The sequence below is a fragment of the Nycticebus coucang genome, chromosome 16, assembly GCF_027406575.1.
Source record: "Nycticebus coucang isolate mNycCou1 chromosome 16, mNycCou1.pri, whole genome shotgun sequence".
Classification (NCBI taxonomy): Eukaryota; Metazoa; Chordata; class Mammalia; order Primates; family Lorisidae; genus Nycticebus; species Nycticebus coucang.
In genome coordinates, this window is record NC_069795.1 from 5,754,219 (window position 1) to 5,773,351 (window position 19,133).

The following is a 19,133-nucleotide window of genomic DNA, read 5'->3' on the forward strand; positions in this document are numbered from 1 at the left end:
AACTTAGCATTTCTCAGAAACAAGTGGAGAATGAATGTTAATATGCTCCTACAAAAATAGAATGGTAGTGAATTATTTATTTCAGCAACCTACTAACTTCCTGGTGTTTTGTGATGCTGAACACTTAGGGAGAATGAGCTGTCCCCATTCTTCAACTCCAAATGTCATCCTTTGCCCCCTGCCCCGCCCCAGCCTGACAGCCCCTCAGGGCGGCTGTGTCTTTCTGGTGGTGCACAGCGCAGCTGCCCTCCTGACGGCCATCATCAATGCGGCTGCTGTCGTCTTTCATTCCCGTCCCTCTGTGACCTCTGCTGCGGCGGGCAGTTGCCATGGCAGCCTCTCTCTCCCCGCCGGCGGCCATCTGACCAGCCCCGTCCACTGCCCGCTGTCTTGCAGGGCAGCTGCCTGTGTCTCAGCAGACAGGTGTGGACGCCACTCCCAGGGCTCCTGGGCAGGCCTTTGGGATTCCCCTGGGTGCTGGCCGGGGCAGCCCCACAGACCTCTCTCCTCCAGTATTTCCATGAGCCAAGGGGAAGCGAGTGGAAGGGACAGACCTGAGCAAAGGAGCACTCCAAATAGAGCGTGTCTGGGTGCGCAGGTCTGCATGACTGAAGTAAAAAAGTCCTTGCATGTGAGCTGCCCACAGCTCAGTGCACCTGCCCTGGCAAAAGCACCCTCCCGAGAATGGCTGCCTACGCTGTGCCCAGAAGCAGGTCGTTTCAGGACTGTAGCCGTCTTGTGGGGACCTTTTCCCACCCTTACAGCTCCCTTTCCTCCCAAATAAGAGGTCATCTCTCAAGCAGTGAGGGTCTTCGTATGGAAGCTTCTGGAAGGCATTAACCCACTCACTTTTACCATAATGTAGTGCCTATATCTTGGGCACCTGAGGACATCTCTCCTTATCCACCTGGCTGAGCATCTGAGAGATGCTCCTGTGCTGTGTGTGGCCCCCATAGTCTGTGCGAAATGAGTATTTAAAAACACAGCTCAAAGGGCTGCCTAGCATGGGTCTTACAGGGAACACAGAGTGTGTGTGTGTTCATGTGTTGAAAAAGTACAGAAGGCACTCAAAAAATGTATACGCGTTTTAAGAATGGAAAAAACTGTAATGCTCAATATATACCAGTGACAAAAGATGAATCCAAGTCACACTGAGTGACTCTTATAATTGCAGGAGTCAAATGTGACTTGAGAATTACAAATTTAATAGTTTTTTCCTTTCTTAAAAAATGTATATACATTTTTTTGGCTCCCTCTGTATATGGTGAATTAAACCCACACTGAAATTTTGAAGGGTCCAAATGTTTGTGCTCCCCAAATTAATACTGTATGTTCAAGACTAATTCCCAGCAAATATGAAGAGATGGGGCTGGAGGTGGTTATAGGGTCAGGAAGGTGGACTGTCATGGTGAAGACAATGCCCTGGGGGCAGCCCTCCAGACACCAGGTCTGCTGGCACCTGGCTCTGGGACCTCCCAGACTTTAGGAATAAATCTGTGCTGTTTATGAGACTCCCAGTTTACTGCACTTCATTTTAGAAGCCTAGAAGGGCTAAGAAGAGGGCTTCATACAGAAACAGAGAGAAGTGAAAGGGCGGCCCCTGAAGGCTGAGGGGAAGAGAAGGGAGACAGGGAGATGCTCCCTCAGAGCTCCAGCGGCCGCCCACGGAGGCGCCCCTGCCTCAGGTCATGAGCCGTAGCCCACAGCCTATAGGCCCTTGAGTGTGTTCGGTTGGGGTCTACCTAGTGTTGTGTAAAACTTTTGAATTAGGTTTCATTTTTCGAAATCTGGAAATTTCAGATTAACTAAATTTTGAGTTGTTCTTGAGTTTGCCCTTGGCAGCACTGAGCTGGGTGGAGCATGTGCTGGGCGCCCCGTGCACCCTCAGGCTGGCCGTCTCCCCGACAGCGAGCCTCACTCCAGCTTTTTTCACTTAGCTGGTGGCCGTCTACAACCTGTGGACCACATCTCCACTACACACCTCAGACTCAGAATAGTTTTTGCTTCTTACAAAGAAGAACAGGCAGCAGAGATCTAGGTGTGGCTGGCAGAGCCCACACTAGTCACTGTCTGTGCCTTCACAGAAGAGGGTCTGGATCTCTGAGTAAGTCCTGCTACTCCCTGAATCTGAGTTCCAGATCCCGCTGTCCCCATCTCAGAGCATAGTAAAGAAGGAATCGCTGCCAGGTATATATAACATCCCTCCCTACTGTTGGAAAGTAGCATGATTCCAATGCTGCAAGACGAAGTTTACTTTCATATGAAAGTGCACAAATGCATTATTAGACCAATTTAATGCACTTGACCCCAGAGAACAGCCATGAAACAAGGATCACGCTCCTCTCGAGTCCTGTCAACAAGCCTTAGTGCCCCCCTAAAAAGGAGAAGTCAAGAGAGTAAGTGAGACAGTCAGAGCTGGCAGGGTCAGCTTTTAATGGACCAGAGTGCATCTGACTTGCTGGGTCTCCTTGACATGGATCAGCCATGTGCCGTGCACAGCTGGCCCTTCCCGCAAACCAACTTCCCCATTAGCAGCTGCCCCTGAAAGTCGTATGTCACTTAGTGCCATGTGACCACACTTAGGGCAGCTGATCCTTCACTGTTTGCATTATGAACCTGTGCATGGAATGTGCAAGTTCAGCTATGGGGGAGCTCATTGAAACACCACGGAATTTTCATAGACCATTAGAGAATGGAAGTTCTGCACTATTGGAGTCCCTGGGTTTCCCAGAGGTCCAGCACTGAGTCACATCCTCTGAAGGGCTCTGACATGGAGTCCTTGGGTCACCCAAGGATCCAGCACTGAGTCACGTCCTCTGAAGGGCTCTGACATGGAGTCCTTGGGTCTCCCAAGGGTCCAGCACTGAGTCACATCCTCCGAAGGGCTCTGACATGGAGTCCTTAGAATCCTCCGAAGGGCTCTGACATGGAGTCCTTGGGTCTCCCAAGGGTCCAGCACTGAGTCACATCCTCCAAAGGGCTCTGACATGGAGTCCTTGGAATCCTCCAAAGGGCTCTGACATGGAGTCCTTGGGTCTCTCATGGGTCCAGCACTGAGTCACATCCTCATACCCTCTGCCATCATGTTCCAGAGCAGCAGCTCTGATCTGCTAGAAAATTCCAGTGTGCTGAGCTGGAGCCAATGGGGAGAGGCTGAAATGAGGGCTGAAGGAATAAAAGGCATAAATGTGGGACACCAACACAGGGACAGTGGCCCATGTCAGGCCAGAGTGTGGCCTGAAATAAGGGTGTCAAGGGCACGGTGTCCACCCAGCGAGCCAGACCGGCATGGCTAGAAGCCGTCTGCTTTGCAGGTGGTTGTCATTTTCCTCTGCCTTCCCTTTTGAAGAAATTTTAGAAATTAAACCTAAAGAAATCATCAGTCTCTCTACTGTTTCTCATGAACACTAAGTATATGCTGAACAGTTTTCCTGGAATGTTCTGGAATTGTTCTGAAATGGTCTGGAATGTTTTTCACTCTCCTCTGTTAGAATTTTCAAGTCCGTGCTCAAATATCACCTTCTCAACAATCGTATCCTGGCTCCCTTGTTAAAATTCGACCGGCTGCCGACTCTGGCACAGTTGGTCCCCTCTCCTGACACCCTCCTCTAGCACGTGGGTCACCACCCGGTACACCATATAAGATTTTGGTTGACCCTGCCTGTGGTCTATTTTTCAACCCTCTCCCACCAGAGCAGGAAGAGTTGCCTAATTAAGTAAATAGTTTAAATGAATGACCTATATATTTATTTAATAGTTGTGAAATGAATTCAGCTACTCTTTGTTTTACTTTGAATTTTTTAATTTCAGAATTTAATTTTTCATTTCAGATTAGCAAAGGGTACACAGGTTCACACCTATGGTATACACACAGTGCACTCTACCTGGGTGAAGGGCACACTTACAACTTTGACTCAAACAGTATAGAAACAAAGAACATTTTATTTTGATTTTTACTGAACACTAGTTCAGTCCCTTTTGCCCGACACAGAGCCTGCCTCTCACCCACCCCACGTCTGTGTGGGACGAGCACGTGGTGGGGGCCACCCCACAGGAGCACCTCCCTGCTTCATTTTTTTACCTGTTTATTCCTTCCATTTTTGTAACCTCAGTCTTTGCCCAGTTTCAGACCTGGCGGCATATCATAGGCCCTCAGTAAATCCCCCGATAAGGAAACCAGAGATGGAAATGTGGGTGTGATTCCCATGGAGGTGATTCCACCCAGTTCAGTAAGCAAGGAAGGCCCCAGACCCTGGTCAGAGCCCAGATGTTGACAGATGGGGAGGGAGAGGCCTCTTTGAGAGCAGAATGGAGCATGAAGGCTTGAGTCTCCGGGGCAGAGGGGTTGTGTGGGCAGCAGGGGGCTGGCAGGCAGGAACCAGAGCAGTGGATGCAAGGCAGCCCCAGCCCATGAGGGCCCGGGAGAGGGACGCGGGGACAGAGATCCAGGGGTTTGCAGCCTGTCTGTCATGGCTGGGTTTTCAGCCCAACAGAATTAGTAAATCTCGCCTTGCCTTTTACCTTGCCAAAATATTAGAAACCGTAAACGTAGTCTTTACGTATTACCATGTCACAGACCGGACAGACTTGATTTCTATAGAAGCACAGAGATCATTTATTTTGGTAACATATTTTCATTGTTAATCCCTCCCTCTAGACCTCTTCATTACGGACCCTCTCTATTTTTTGCACTGGGAATTCACTCTCCCTCAGATTGTAATTTTCAAGAAATCAGCTAAAGTGAGATCAGAACCTATGAAAATATTTCAGATCATGAACTGTACAGAAAGCACCAAATCCTGAAAGAAGAGTAATTTTTAAAATAATCTAAAACATTTTTCTTATTAAGCTTTAGAAACTTATGCTAGAAAACTGAGTGCCCTTTGTAAAAAACAAGCAAACAGAAAAACTTCCCTAATTATACCAGACTCAGCTCTAATGTGTGTGTGTATAAATGATATTATTTTGGTTCAATTGGACTGTTTCTATCACTATTTTTAAAGAATAAAATGCACTCACTTTAGGAAATAGGCCAGTACATGAATTACTAACAAACCCCCAAAGTATTGGTAGGCTAAGTAATAAAGGTGTTAGGTTCTTAAAAATGATAGATCTGTCCCAGAAGTAGGAACTGTTCCCTTCTTTTCACTTCATTGAAGACGTTCAGAAAATATCAGACCAGACAGGAAAAGCATTGTCAATTGCTGTCAATTCATGATTACATCATGGACTTTAAGTTTTCTGATAGAATCAAGGGCATTTTTGTAAACACTACACTAGTGCCTTTGTTTTCATTGTTAATAGATCTCAACAAGAAAATAAAGTCTGTGACTATCGTTTGCAGTCTTCCTGAGAGAGTCGCAAGGCCCCAACCCAGACACACCTAAGGGATTCAGGACAAGGCAGTGCCCCAGCAAGGCCTCTAACTCCCAACCAACTGATTTCATGTTGAATTCAGTTAACACAATTAAATTCAAATAACCAAGAACGAGTATAGCTGTCAGACCTCAAAATAATTTTTCAAGAAGGATTTTTATGGAGGAAATGTGTGCTTCTCAGTGACTTCAGAATTATCAGTGTGACAGAGAGAGATCTGTTCCATGGGTTTTTATTGGATCAGATATAAAAAGTTTCCTGCACAAAGGACCAGACCCTCTGAGCAGAAATTAGATTCAGAACTTTACCAATGATTATCACAGTTAGCGGGCTGCCAGCCTCTGCCTCGGCTTGTTCGGGACATTAACTTCAGTGCTACCAGAGCCTTTTCACTTCTAGAATTAACCAATCCGAGAGGGTGCAGTACCCCCAGAGAACCTTCTGTCCCAGAGACCTACCAAGGAGAGGGACCTGCTCAGGGTTCCAGCATCCTTAAGTTGCTTTGCCCTTTCAAAGGCAGGACTTACTCTGGGCTCAATTCCTCACGCCCTATCTATTGGGTGACCAGGGACAAGCAAATGTGTGCACAGCACAGTGAGGCCAGGGTCCCAAGCCCTGCCATGGGGTGCCTGCAGTCAGGGGGTATCTGCAGTCACGGGCAGGAAATGCTGACTGGGGAAGAAGAAAGCTCCAGGCCGCAGGCTGGGATTGCCCAGGGGTCAAGTGTCTTTCGGTTCTGCAGAAACATTGAGCTTAACTCAAATGTTCCTCTTCCTCTGAAAGAAAAGAAAGCAGCTTCCTGTTGGCGGCGCCCTCCCCCAGTCTGCCCTTTCTCTTTAAGGTACCCCTACCTTTCCTCTGACTTCCCAACTCTCCCAAATGGCTTGCAGCCATCCACTACTTAGATTTTCTTATCTGCCATGCGCTAGTCGCCCTTCTGCAAATGACCACAGAATCTGAATGATGCTTTTGTTGTTCAGCAGTGATCTCAAAATCGCCAATCCCAAGCGTGTTTTAATCCAAAGGGGTCCCCTCTGCCCACTCCCTTGTGATTACTTGCTTAGTACCTGCCGGCCTGTCTTACTGTCTGGCCCCCAGCAAGTGCCTCTGATTGCTCTACGTACGTTCTGAACTCTTGGTAGGCAAATAATTTTATCTCTCTCAACTCCACACCTTGCAGCTACTAGGTAGCACATTTCTTTTTTTCTTTTTCTGTAGAGACAGAGTCTCACTTTATCGCCCGGAGTAGAGTGCCGTGGCATCACTGCTCACAGCAACCTCCAGCTCTTGGGCTTAGGTGATTCTCTTGCCTCAGCCTCCTGAGTAGCTGGGACTACAGGCACCTGCCACAACGCCCGGCTATTTTTTTGTTGCAGTTTGACCGGGGCTGGGTTTGAACCCGCCACCCTCGGTATATGGGGCCAGCACCCTACCCACTGAGCCGCAGGCGCCGCCCTAGGTAGCACCTTGCTAACGCACTTGAATCACTTCTAAACAGGGTGTATCTGGAAGTGTCTCTGAGCAACACCCTGACACTTGCACAGCTGTTGCTGGTGGGCCGGTGTGAGCTGCCTGCTTTGCTCTCCCTCAGCTTTGCTTCTGCTGCCTGTGGCCAGAGCCCTTATTCCCAAGGATTTTAAACTGGAAAGTATGGAGAACAAAGCAATCAAGGAGACCCAAAGGCAGACCAATCCTGACTATTTTTGGCCCAAGTAGCTGAGCAACTTGAGTATCCCCAATATTTCATCTCTGAATAAAGCTTCTGAAGGGAGGAGAAAGATCTCCAACACCCACCAGAGATGAGTTTTATGAAAGAAATTTTGTTTGACAACTTTCTATTGTCCCCTTATGTTGCTCAAAGTCAGGGTTGATTAATAAAGTTTTCAAAGACGTGGTGAGAGAGAATATAATGGCAGGTCCCCAACATTCATTCTCCAAAGAACAAGTAAACACAGGGCAAACTTTGCACAGAGCACCTCTGCAGAACTGGTCGTGGCCACCGCCACAGACGACCTGCGCTGGGCTGACCCTGGGGCCCATGCATGGCCTGGAGGGTTCATTCTACTCTGGAATGTGTTTCTAACCTGCCTGTGGGTTTTTTGGTCCTCACAGCTCCCGACGGGCCACCTCAGGAAGTTCACCTGGAGCCCATCTCGTCACAGAGCATCCGGGTCACCTGGAAGGTAAACAGCAAACACGTGTTTTCCTGGCATCTCCCCACAGGGTGAGCCCTTCACCCAGGTTAAGTGTTGTGATTCTAAGTAGCTAACATTTCAAGAAAATTTTATTTTTCAAAATTATATTAAAAGCCCATTCCTTAAAAGTCAGTATTTCTATTCACACCTTAAATACTTTTACAGAAAATTCTCTATCCACAGAGAGTAAAATTATGTATCTTGTTTCTTTCTTTGAATCTTAGTCAAAGTCCTAAGCATTGGTCACCTCACAAATTGTGACACTGGTGTTTCTGACTGTACTTTCTAACTTCATCCCAGCAAAATTCCCCCACTTCCTTTTTCTAAGTGGCAAAGCATGGTGTGGTATCCAAGAAAGTAGGCAGAAAGCAGAGAAGTCCTGGCTGGCCACTAAGCAGCCATGTCCTCAACCAAGACCCATAGTTTCCTCAAGGCTGAAATGGGCTATGGGACAGGCCATCTCCCAGGTGGAGCTGCCCATAGTGTGGCCCTGGGAGCTGAGCTGCTGCTGGCTGGCTCAGGTTGGCTGCCAGAGGCTGGGAGGGAAAGAAAGCTTGACCCATAGTGTAAACAACTGCACTGCTAACCATGTTTTTATATATATTTTTTTATTTATTTTATTTTTTATTTCATATTAATTTGAGGGTACGAACAATTCGGTCACAATGTTTGTAAATGTTAGGTAGAGTCCATCTTATAGTCGTGTCCCACACCCAGGAGGTGTGCCATATACCCTTACATTGTGTCCATTAGTGGGAACACACCCATCCCCCGCCCTCCTTCCCCCTCCCCCCATCTTGAATTCAATTGGTTTTTTCTCTGGTGTGGTTGTGTAGTACATCATCCACTAGCTTCATATTAGTCTTGACTACATTGGATACCTGCTTTTCCTTTGTACTACTCAGAATAATGAGTTTCAACTTCATCCAGGGGAATATAAAAGATGTAAAGCCTCTATCCTTTTATGGCTGAAAGTATTCCATGGTATACATACACCACAGTTTGTTAGACCATTCCTAGGTTGGTGAGCATTTAGGTTGATTCTACATCTTGGTCATTGTAAACTGAGCTGCAATAAACAGTCTAGTGCAGATGTCTTTATGATAAAGTGATTTTTTTTTTTCTGGGTAGATGCCTAGTAGTAGGATTGCAGGATCAGATGGAAGGCCTACTTGGAGTTCTTTGAGGATTCTCCATACTTCCTTCCAGAGAGGCTGGATTGAGCACGTTGTTTAGCTCAGCTGTCATGGTTTCCATAGCAAACTTTCTCCATGAAGGAAGCAGTGTTGATTCTGGTACGGTCTTGTCACACACCAGCACTTTGGGGCACAACAATCCCAAGACCTTCTAGTCAGTAGCCTGGCACTGTCCTGGTAGGTGAAACCACCGGGGGAATTAGTCACCTTCTTGAATGAGCTCTCGGAAGTAACCAGCTTCGCCAAATTTCAGTTGACCTAGAGCATTGTTATCAGATCACGAATTCTGTAAGCTTTCCTTTCCTGCTCTACTTCTAGATTTCACTCATTATGTGCAACTTAATTTTTACTTCTTTCCTCGCCCTTTTTTTTTGTGTGTGTCCTTACTTAGAGCAGAAAGCAGCAGCGAGGTCTTGGCATGACGCACCTTGGTAGCTGCTGCACCTGTTTGCTGTTGGTTGGCTTGTTGTTTTCCTTCTAGTATTGGCTCTTCCATAAAATGACCAGCATCTGTGACAAAAATGGATTGTCATCGTCGGGGCGGAGACCACCTTTGGTATTAACACACATTAATGCAGCAAGCCCCTTTGTGTCAGCTTTTTTCAACCCCAGCCAATGAGTTGTGTTTCTGGCGGGCAGCTTGACTGGCCAGTTCAGCTGCAGACAGTGCAGGCTGAGGAGCGTGGGCTGAGATGTCTTTGTCAGCATAGCCACCACCCGCGAGCATCACATACACCGTATAAAAAAGGTGCTCAGCAAGCCTCAACCCCACATGCACTCACACCATCCTACAAACGGAATGCTGACTCACTCTGTCTGGAATTAAAGACTCTCTGAAGTTTTACTCACTAGCCTGACACATTCTCTTCTGTTTTGCCACTAAAAAAGACCAGGTATTATTGTGGCCTCAAATGCTCTTTGGGTCTTGCATGATAGAGGTGTCTGTCCACAGAGTACCTAGCTCTGAGAAGTAAAAATGGAAACTTCTGAGGCTTTGAAAGGCATTGTGTCCTTGGTCCCTTTGTAGAAAGCACCAGCAAATGTCAGTAAATTGCAGTTAAATTTCTTCTTAGTGCTGAAAGGATGAGCATGTGTGGGTTATTAAGAGGAAGCCTGGCTTTCATTAGATTGTGAACGGATTGTGGTGTATTGTTGATGGAGGGGTATCATCTGTCTCCATGTGGCGGGCCCTGTAGTGCGGCCTGTCAGCAGGTGGGCATGTCTGTATCTAACTTAGACTAATGAGGTAAGGACCACCCCATCCCCAGCGCACCATTGAACATTGGTGGATTTGTATAATGAGCTTTTAAAGTGTGTCACTGATTCAATCAAAATGTATGCTATTGTGCACTATCTAGAGCAGTGGTTCTCAACCTTCCTAATGCCACAGCCCTTTAGTACAGTTCCTGTGGGTCGCGACCCACAAGTTGAGAACCGCTGATCTATACTATATGTAAAGACCAGTACATTGCGCACAGCCTGCCTCTGTTTTATGGTATTAAAGCTCAGAATGTACATTTCCTATAAGGAGACTACTGAAGAAAGGGAAAGAAAGGAGATAAGAAAAGACAGAGAAATAGCATTAGCCCCCAAGAGGGTGCCCTAACCCTACCAGGGTGGAATATCAGAATAGTAGGCAGAAAAGCTGGGGTAGAGAAGAGCTCTGGGGTTCTGGTGAGAAACCTCGTAAAGGTAAGGGGCACCTTCATGGTCTTCCTTTAATATTGGGGATAGATACTAAATTTGGTTAATTATTTGTTTGATTTTTAAACAAATAATCTGTTTAATTCTGTAACAACACCTTCATTGAACAAAATAAACAACTTTCCCATTTTATTTTAGTTATTTCTTTCATGGCTGCCCATGGCCAGATGAATACAGCTCAATCCTGCAGTTCACTCAAGGTCACCCTTCATGGGGCTGACCCTTGTGCACGGCCTCCACCTGCCCCAGGGACTCCTGCCCATCAATGGCCCACAGGTGGCACCTTCCCTCTCATGGCCACCTCTCCTGCCCAATCCTGCTTATTCAAGGCTTGGGTTGTGTGTGGTTCTCCCCATGCAGATGGGTAAAGCTCCAAAGTGGAGTTATTAGTTTATCCTCTGTGTTACCTGTTGCTCTTGGTGATGGTGTTGGGGGAACTAGATGGCAGGTGCCCATGTTCCCTGGTTCTTGTTCCCAGTACCAAAGAATCACCACTGGTGTCAAGTCAGTGGAGTGAATGAGCAAAGCAAACAGGTGAGCTGACATAGTGCCGAAGTTTTATTAAGGATCAAAGCGTAGTACATTCCTGAGAAGGAGCAAGTCAGCCCCCGTCAGTGGACAGACACTAAGTTTAACAAGATTTCTTCTTTTATGATGACTTCCTTATTTTATATTAAGTGGGGGGTGGAATATTTATGTTTTTTCTTAGAAAAAGGTGGAGAATTCCTGGAATTGGGAACCCTCCCCTTTTCTATCGTTATAAAACAATTTCTGGGGGTTGCCATGGTATTTGTAAACTTTCAAGGCGCCTATGGGTGTGATTTTTACTGTGCCAATGAGGCTAGTTCCTTTAGGGACATATGATCTCAACTGTGCATGTGTTCTGAAGACTCTCTACTGAGGCCCTGACAATATCTCTACTTTGACATTTCTCTTCCTCTTTCTGACTGGTCAGAACTTCTGTTGCAGACCAAACATCTGGCCAGTCCTTGGGGACTTATCATCTGTTCTTCCATGAGAACTCCCTTCCTAGGGTCCTACCAGGCTGTTCTTGAAACAACCCAAATCGGTATGACCATAACTGTCTGTCCTTGTCAGAAAGTCCCTAGGACGTTGAAAGGCAGTCCACATGCAAGGTCCCTCACCTGCCAGGTTCCCCACCTGCAAGGTCTCAACCAGCCCTAACTCAGCATGACCACTCAGGCCAGCCTGACTCAAGCCAGTCTAAAATAGTGTCCAGCAGCCACCCTGCCCATGTCTGTCAACTGTCCCACCTAACAAGGCTCAGTGGGGTTCCCATCACATGGTCACTATAGCCTGGTTCACAGGCATATATCTCTGCTGCTGTTCCACAAGCACCTTAAAGGCAGGGATAGGGTCTTATCCAGCTTTGCACATGTTGCATGAATAGTTGAATGATGAAGCAGTGAAGAAGGAGTGAGTGTGTACATGACTCGAGAATGAGGGGGCAACCAGTGCTCCCTATCACAAGAGCCTTGGAAGCATCGGGCATCTCAGCTAGCAGGGTCACCAAACAGCATGGTCTTAAGATACAGTGAAATACCCCAGAGTACAGCGGTAGCCTAGACACCCAAAGATGTGATCCATGCTCAGTGTACCAGCCAGACCAACTACTTTACATATAAGTTTCTACTAGAATTTATTTAGAAGTCAAGGGCAGAAATAGCCCAATAAATGGACGGTGAGTTTAATAGGAAACCAGGGCCTCTGCCCATCACAGACAAGTGTTGTACGTGGGAAGAAGTCCAAAAGCCAGAGCCAGATTTGAGGTCTGTATTGTGGAGGGTGAAGGCTCAGGAAAGGCTGTTAAGTACTTCTCCATACTCAGAGTTAAATAAGATGCTAAGGTGATAATGCCTTCACAGGAACTCAACAGACCATGCAAGTGGCTCTAAAGCAAATAAAAATAATGTAAATGACAATACAATTTCATTTTTTAGCTCTGAGCTCACTTACTTTGTAAAACGAACAGTTTGCATAAGCAAAAACAATTTAATTCGGGGCATGTTTTGTTTCTGATTTGAAATCAGAAGGAATATTTAGAACTCTAGATTGTCCATAGCATATATTTAACGAAGTACCTGAAAATCACAGAACTGAAGAATTCCTTGAATTTTCAAAAAATTCCAATTTACTTCTCTCTGTTAACGTGACTCTTAACAGCCTCTTCTACTCAGTTTCAGAATCAACTGATCCCCTTTTAATACAAATTAAGGACAATTTGATTCTAGTTATTGACTGTGTTTGTATATGTGATTGTTACAGTCACTCATAAAATAAAAAAATTATTTAAAATATTTATTATTATAGACATCTCGAAACATTTATCCAGAGAAAATAATGTAAGGCGGAGATACGTCCTATTGATATAAATTTTTTGGTTTTGCTTTGTTTTTGCTTTAAATGAGAAATCTTTGTGGAGATGCTGTCTCCAAAATATGAAACTTTCGATTGCTTGAATATTGCTGTGCTGAGCACAGTGATCCGTTCAATGACTCAGAATAAAAATCTTGAGAATGATTTCCCCACCTTCTTGCCCCTCAGTATCTTACCACCTGGCTGAGAAATTTTGTTTAGAATGAACAGAATTCTCATTTAGAATTACAAAAGAGAGGGATTGTTTCCATAAAATAGTAAAGATAAATATTTAGGGATTTAATTAAATTTCAGTAATCTCAAGAATCCTGTTAGCCAGAGTAGCACATCTTTGCAATCCCTAATAATTCCAGCTAATCGAGGTATCATTACAAGTTATTATGTTTCAGAGAGGGAGTGCTTACAATGGGGAAATGGCTCAGTCCATTATTTAGAGACAAAATCGCTATATTGCCAGTGGCCTCCATGGTAATGGTTTAATGAACTGCAGGCTGCCCTGGACTCCCACATTTAAATCCCGTATGTCCGGGAAACAGCCGGACATGTCTAAAAGCACCTTCCAGCACTGGCATTCCCTAGCAGCCGTCCTCTGGAGCATGTGCTGTCTGCCAAGCACTGTGTGAAATTTTGCACAGATTATCTCAATTGATAAGGGCATGGGAGCACCCAGTTTTGTGCCAAGCAAGATCCCAAACTTAGAGGACCTTGCCCAAGATCTCAGGATGGTGACAGTCGGATTGAAGACTGTCACCCAGGCCGTCTGATTCTGCTTCCTCAGTTCTAAGCCGTCAACAAGTTAGTGAAGACGAAACGCCAGGCTGCAGCGTCTGCACCGTGGGGCTCGATCAGGAAATGTTAATGCCTTTTGCTGTTCCTTCCAACCTCATGTTATCAATTACACCACCCCTGTGAAAGTTAGAGAAGACACATACAAAACACTTTACATTTTGACCTACTGCCATTTTTTTCCAAATCATAAACTTAATTTCAGAGAAGCTCGAGTAGTGAGTAAATACCTTTTTTTCTTCTATCAGTTGCAATTCCAAAGGATTGCCTTGAAATAAATTTTACTTATTTTTTAAGCTGTCACCTTAATCTTCAGGCTATGAAAATGTACAAAGGTTTGCATTTGCTTTTGTGAACTAATCCATTGGCTCTAGTGTTAGTTTTATAGTAGTCTTATTTAAATTCCTGAAGACCAACATGTCTGACCAACACTTAAGGAGCCGTTGGCCCTTCTCATATTAACAAGTCTAACCTCTTTTCCTTATAAGAAGAAAAGAAAAAAAAAAAAAAGAACTAATTTTAAAGTCTCTTGGTCATCCACATAGAACAAGACTGTTCTCTCTCACATCCTAGAGTTGCCTAGACTGTGGGCCCCTGAGGGCTGAGGGGGTGTGTTCTTATACCCTCAGTAGGAGTGCAGTAAACGTTTATTAAACACATGCCTGAACCATTTGCCATTGCTCCCATTTACATTGAAAGGTTCATATCACGAGATGGTGCCTTTACTCTTGAAAAACCCTGGACTCCTTAGAAAGGCCTAGGTTACTAAGTTCACATCTTAGTTTTGTGTATACATATAATACACAAAATGTACATATCCCTATAGTGAAACCACTGATTGTTTATTTGCACCAATTGGAATGCATTCTGGGTCTCTCCATCTATCCATTGGATTATCCTTCTCTGTTAACTCACGTGATTGGCCTTCTTTTTCTTTCTTTCTTTTTTTTTTTGAGACAGAGTCTCACGTTGTCACCCTTAGTAGAGTGCCATGGGGTCACAGCTCACAGCAACCTCCAGCTCTTGGGCTTAGGCGATTCTTTTGCCTCAGCCTCCCGAGTAGCTAGGACATGATTGGCCTTCTTCAAGGCCTCTGGTTCTCTGTCCCAGTGAACAGCCACAAGCCTCCCTGCAAAGAGGGTCCCCCAGGACTCCCAATGAAGCAGGCAGCTCTCTTGGTTCCCAGCTTCAAATGCAATGCAAGGTGATGGCCACGTTTCTGAGGGCTGCTCAACCTCCAACAGTGTGGAATTCAGGTCTGGGGAGAGATGTTGTCTGGGACTCTTAGCAGGAGAAGCATTTCTTGGTTCAAAACCCTCTGAAAAGGCTGTACCTGTCCAAGTGATTCACCCTGATTGAACATGATTTGAACTTGGACCAAGAATTAGAATCAAGACCATCTGTGATATTCAAACTGGAAATCATTTAGGGAAATCTTTAGGTGGAAACAGGAAATCCAAGTGTAGGCTCTTTCCTTTGTCCATTTGATACCAGTTAGGTTGTAAATTGTTGGGTTACAACAAGTTAGAAGGCAAGGATTGTATTTTTTGCCTTGATTTAGAGAACGTGCTATCAGAAATGCAAATAAGAGGAATGGGTTGGAGCCACAAGGTTGCAACTGAAAAAAGCAGTTGGGACATTTACTGATGAGCAGCCTTAGGGCTGTCTTTTTTCTTAGTACATAAACACTACGTTTTACATTTGATTAGGGCCTACCTAAAGTTGAGACATTAGTACACAAATTGCCTATGGTCAGAATTATATAGAAAATGACTTAAGTTGTCTATCAAGTACACTATGCATAATTTTAACTATGAAACCGTACAGCTGCATATATGTAGGAATATGTAGTCTCACCGTGAAAACTGAGAGTGCTTGTAAAGATGTAATTTGACAGTCTTTAATCATATTATGCATAAATTAGGACTGGAGTAAGTGAAACTCACCTGCAACGGTGAATTGTATATGGTAAGAATTCGGTATAAAAAGTATTGGATCAGACTCAGGAACATCAGATCCTCCTCTTATCTCTGTGCCTAACACTGTCATTGTTGAAACGAGAACCCTTTTCTCTAGTTTTGATTTGAGTGTCCCCTTTCTTATGCCATAGACTAATAAGGAGCGGTGCATTCTAGGGACATATCCTCTCCCCTACTCAACTTACAGCCCTGACTTGATAATCACAGACGATAATGAATGTGGGCCCACCCTGGTATAATGAACTCAGTTTTGATCCCTCCCCTGAGTGCCACCACCCCAATGGCTCTGAACAGCACTGCCATGTAAGTGTAAAAACTTGAAATTTTCCTAACAAAAAAAAATGGGAAGTTTTATTTAAAATAATAATAGATGAATGGGTAGTAATAAAAGTATTCAGAAAACTGCCTAGATAATTTTATTGGGTCTTATCAATTACTGAGTCCACTTTTGACAGTGAACAAACAGGAAGACCAAGTTAAAGTGAATATGGCTTTGTGCATCTTATAAATGAGCTGGTGGCCTCCATCCAGTGAGCAAATAGACGGATATACATGATTTAATGTGCTCCATTTTCTTAGCAGTATTCAGCCATCCGGCTGATGACGGTTCCCCCCTTTTTCAGAGAAATAAGGTTGATAAATTGGTAACTGGGAACTGATGTCAGAATGAAAAGTCAAAGGAAAACATATCCAGTCAGAATTGCAAAGACATCCAGGGACACCTGCTGTGTCAGGGACATGCCGCCTAAGGCCAGGGAGAAACTCAACATTACTTTTATCATTTGAAATTAAGCTGGGCAAAGTTAGCCCAGGTCTAAGGAAGGCTCACCTGTAGCTGTGATAGCATGGATTAATCGGCTAGTACATCTACCTAAATTCATAGCCTATTCTTAAAGTGACATGAGACAGGACAGAAAAATATAATAGATGCTTTTAGATTTATTTCACTGATTCAAATACATTGAAGTTAATACACTAAGATGTAACTAACTGTAATGCAAGATAACCTGTAATTATTTTAAAGCCAGACTCCTCTTTGTATTAAAAACTTTGGAAGCTAATTTAAATTCTTTCAATTTCTGGAATAGAATGGACTCTTCTTTTGAAAAATTTAACGTAAGATTGAAAATGATAGTTCTTTGAGCTTTTGAGTAACTACAGATGAATAGGAAATAATGTTGCCTCTTTTAAGTATATTGTTCTTGTTTTACCTGCAGGTAACAATCTAAAGTTGGAAATGGTGTTTGTTGTTCTGTAAAAAGCAAAAGAACTCAGGTGGCAGGTACTTAGTGAGTTTGAGAAGCCAGAATTCTCAGAGAAAGATTGGTTCAGGGAAGACCTCGTGTCTGCGCAGAGCCTCCCTGCATCTGGGCACATGTCGGGTGCTTCCCCCCTTCAAAAAGCACAGCATCCAGTCCGATCCCCTTATCTGAGTGCTTCTTGTGTGTTCGTGAAAGGCCAGATAGAGTAACCTATCAGATATCTTTTTTAATGTTCTCCCCAAGAACATTTATTCGTGTGTTTTGATGCCTAAAATTCTTGTAGTCGAGGCGAAAGCCTTTCACTATCCAAGTATAGATAACAGACAAGGTAAATAGTCATACAGAAGGAATGCCTTCCTTCTCTTATACCATGACTGAGACATCCTTAACCAGAGAGGCCATTTTGGGGGTGGGGGGGAAACAGTCTTACTCTGTCTCCCTGGGTAGAGTGCCGTAGTGTCACAGCTCACAGCAACTTCAAACTTTTGAATCACTCGAGTGATTCTCTTCCCTCAGCCACCAGAGTAGCTGGGTCTACAGACACCCACCACAACACCCAGGTAATTTTTCTGTTTTTAATAGAGACAGGGTCTTGCTCTTGCTCGGGCTGGTCTCCAACTCTTGAGCTCAAGTAATCCACACACCTCAGCCTCCCAGAGTGCTGGGATTACAAAGTGAGCCACCACACCCGGTTCAGAGGCCCCATATTGATATAAACATTACTGGTCAGATTCTGATAGAACATGGAGAAGACTTTGCCATCACAGAAAGGACGGGAGAGTAACCGACTCTGTCACACACCAGGCCACACCCGATACTTCTCTGACCCTCCCTTCTTGGTGGTACCTGTTCCCCTCCCCCCACCTGTTGTCCCCCCTCCCCACACATGTCCTCCCACTTCTCATACCTGCCCCATCCCACACCTGTCCTTCCCCACACCTGCCCCCTCCCACACCTGTCCTCTACCACACCTGCCCCCTCCCACACCTGTCCTCCCCCACACCTGCCCCTTCCCACACCTGTCTTCCCCCACACCTGCCCCCTCCCACACCGGACCTCCCCCACACCTACCCCCTCCCACACCTGTCCTCCCCCACACCGGTCCTCCCCCACACCTGCCCCCTCCCACACCTGTCCTCCCCCACACCAGTCCTCCCCCACACCTGCCCCCTCCCACACCTGTCCTCCCCCACACCGGTCCTCCCCCACACCTGCCCCCTCCCACACCTGTCCTCCCCCACACCGGTCCTCCCCCACACCTGCCCCCTCCCACACCTGTCCTCCCCCACACCGGTCCTCCCCCACACCTGCCCCCTCCCACACCTGTCCTCCCCCACACCGGTCCTCCCCCACACCTGCCCCCTCCCACACCGGTCCTCCCCCACACCTGCCCCCTCCCACACCTGTCCTCCCCCACACCGGTCCTCCCCCACACCTGCCCCCTCCCACACCTGTCCTCCCCCACACCGGTCCTCCCCCACACCTGCCCCCTCCCACACCTGTCCTCCCCCACACCGGTCCTCCCCCACACCTGCCCCCTCCCACACCTGTCCTCCCCCACACCGGTCCTCCCCCACACCTGCCCCCTCCCACACCGGTCCTCCCCCACACCTGCCCCCTCCCACACCTGTCCTCCCCACTTCTTCCTCCCAGGCCCTGCATGCCCAGGCCCTTCTGCCTTACACACTGACTCTGCCCACAGCTCTGTCCTGCAGGGTCTGCAGCCCGTTTCCATGAAGGGCCTGAGAGAGAACATTTTAGGCTTTTTGGGGCCATGCAGCAGCCTCCGTCTTAACCACCCCACCCTGCTACTGCAGCGGGGAAGCAGCTGCTCTGGACATGGAAATAAAGGAGCGTGTCTGGGCTCCAGCGAACTTTACGTGGGATGCTGAGATGCGGAGTGCATGTAATTTTCACATCATAAAATACTCTTCCTCTTTTGACATTTCAACTGCTTAAAAATGTAAGCGATGACAACAAACAATTCTCAGCTAAGACCCATAGGAGAACCAGTGGCCGAACAGACTCAGCCCAGAGATGAGGGTTTGTCAACACTGATTCCCTGGCCGGGATGATCCCTTGAAATATGTCACCAGTGGCTTCCTGCTCATCAGCTCTTTTGACATAGATTTGAAACAGTCAGAAACTCTTTAGGGCTGTGACGTTGAAACCAGCCTTTCAAGGGGCATGTCCCCTCTAACATGTGGACCTTTTTTGATTCTTCTGGACAGACCCTAC

At 46.0% G+C, this 19,133-nt stretch overlaps 1 protein-coding gene across 3 annotated transcripts in view; it reads left to right on the top strand.

Moving 5' to 3' along the window:
- DSCAM (DS cell adhesion molecule) overlaps positions 1–19,133 on the top strand; it is a 738,786-nt gene that overhangs the window by 594,021 nt on the left and 125,632 nt on the right. For all 3 annotated transcript variants that reach the window (XM_053565720.1, XM_053565722.1, XM_053565721.1), the window contains one exon: positions 7,489–7,559. In XM_053565720.1, coding sequence (XP_053421695.1) covers positions 7,489–7,559 — 71 coding nt within the window. The remainder of the gene's footprint in view (positions 1–7,488; positions 7,560–19,133) is intronic.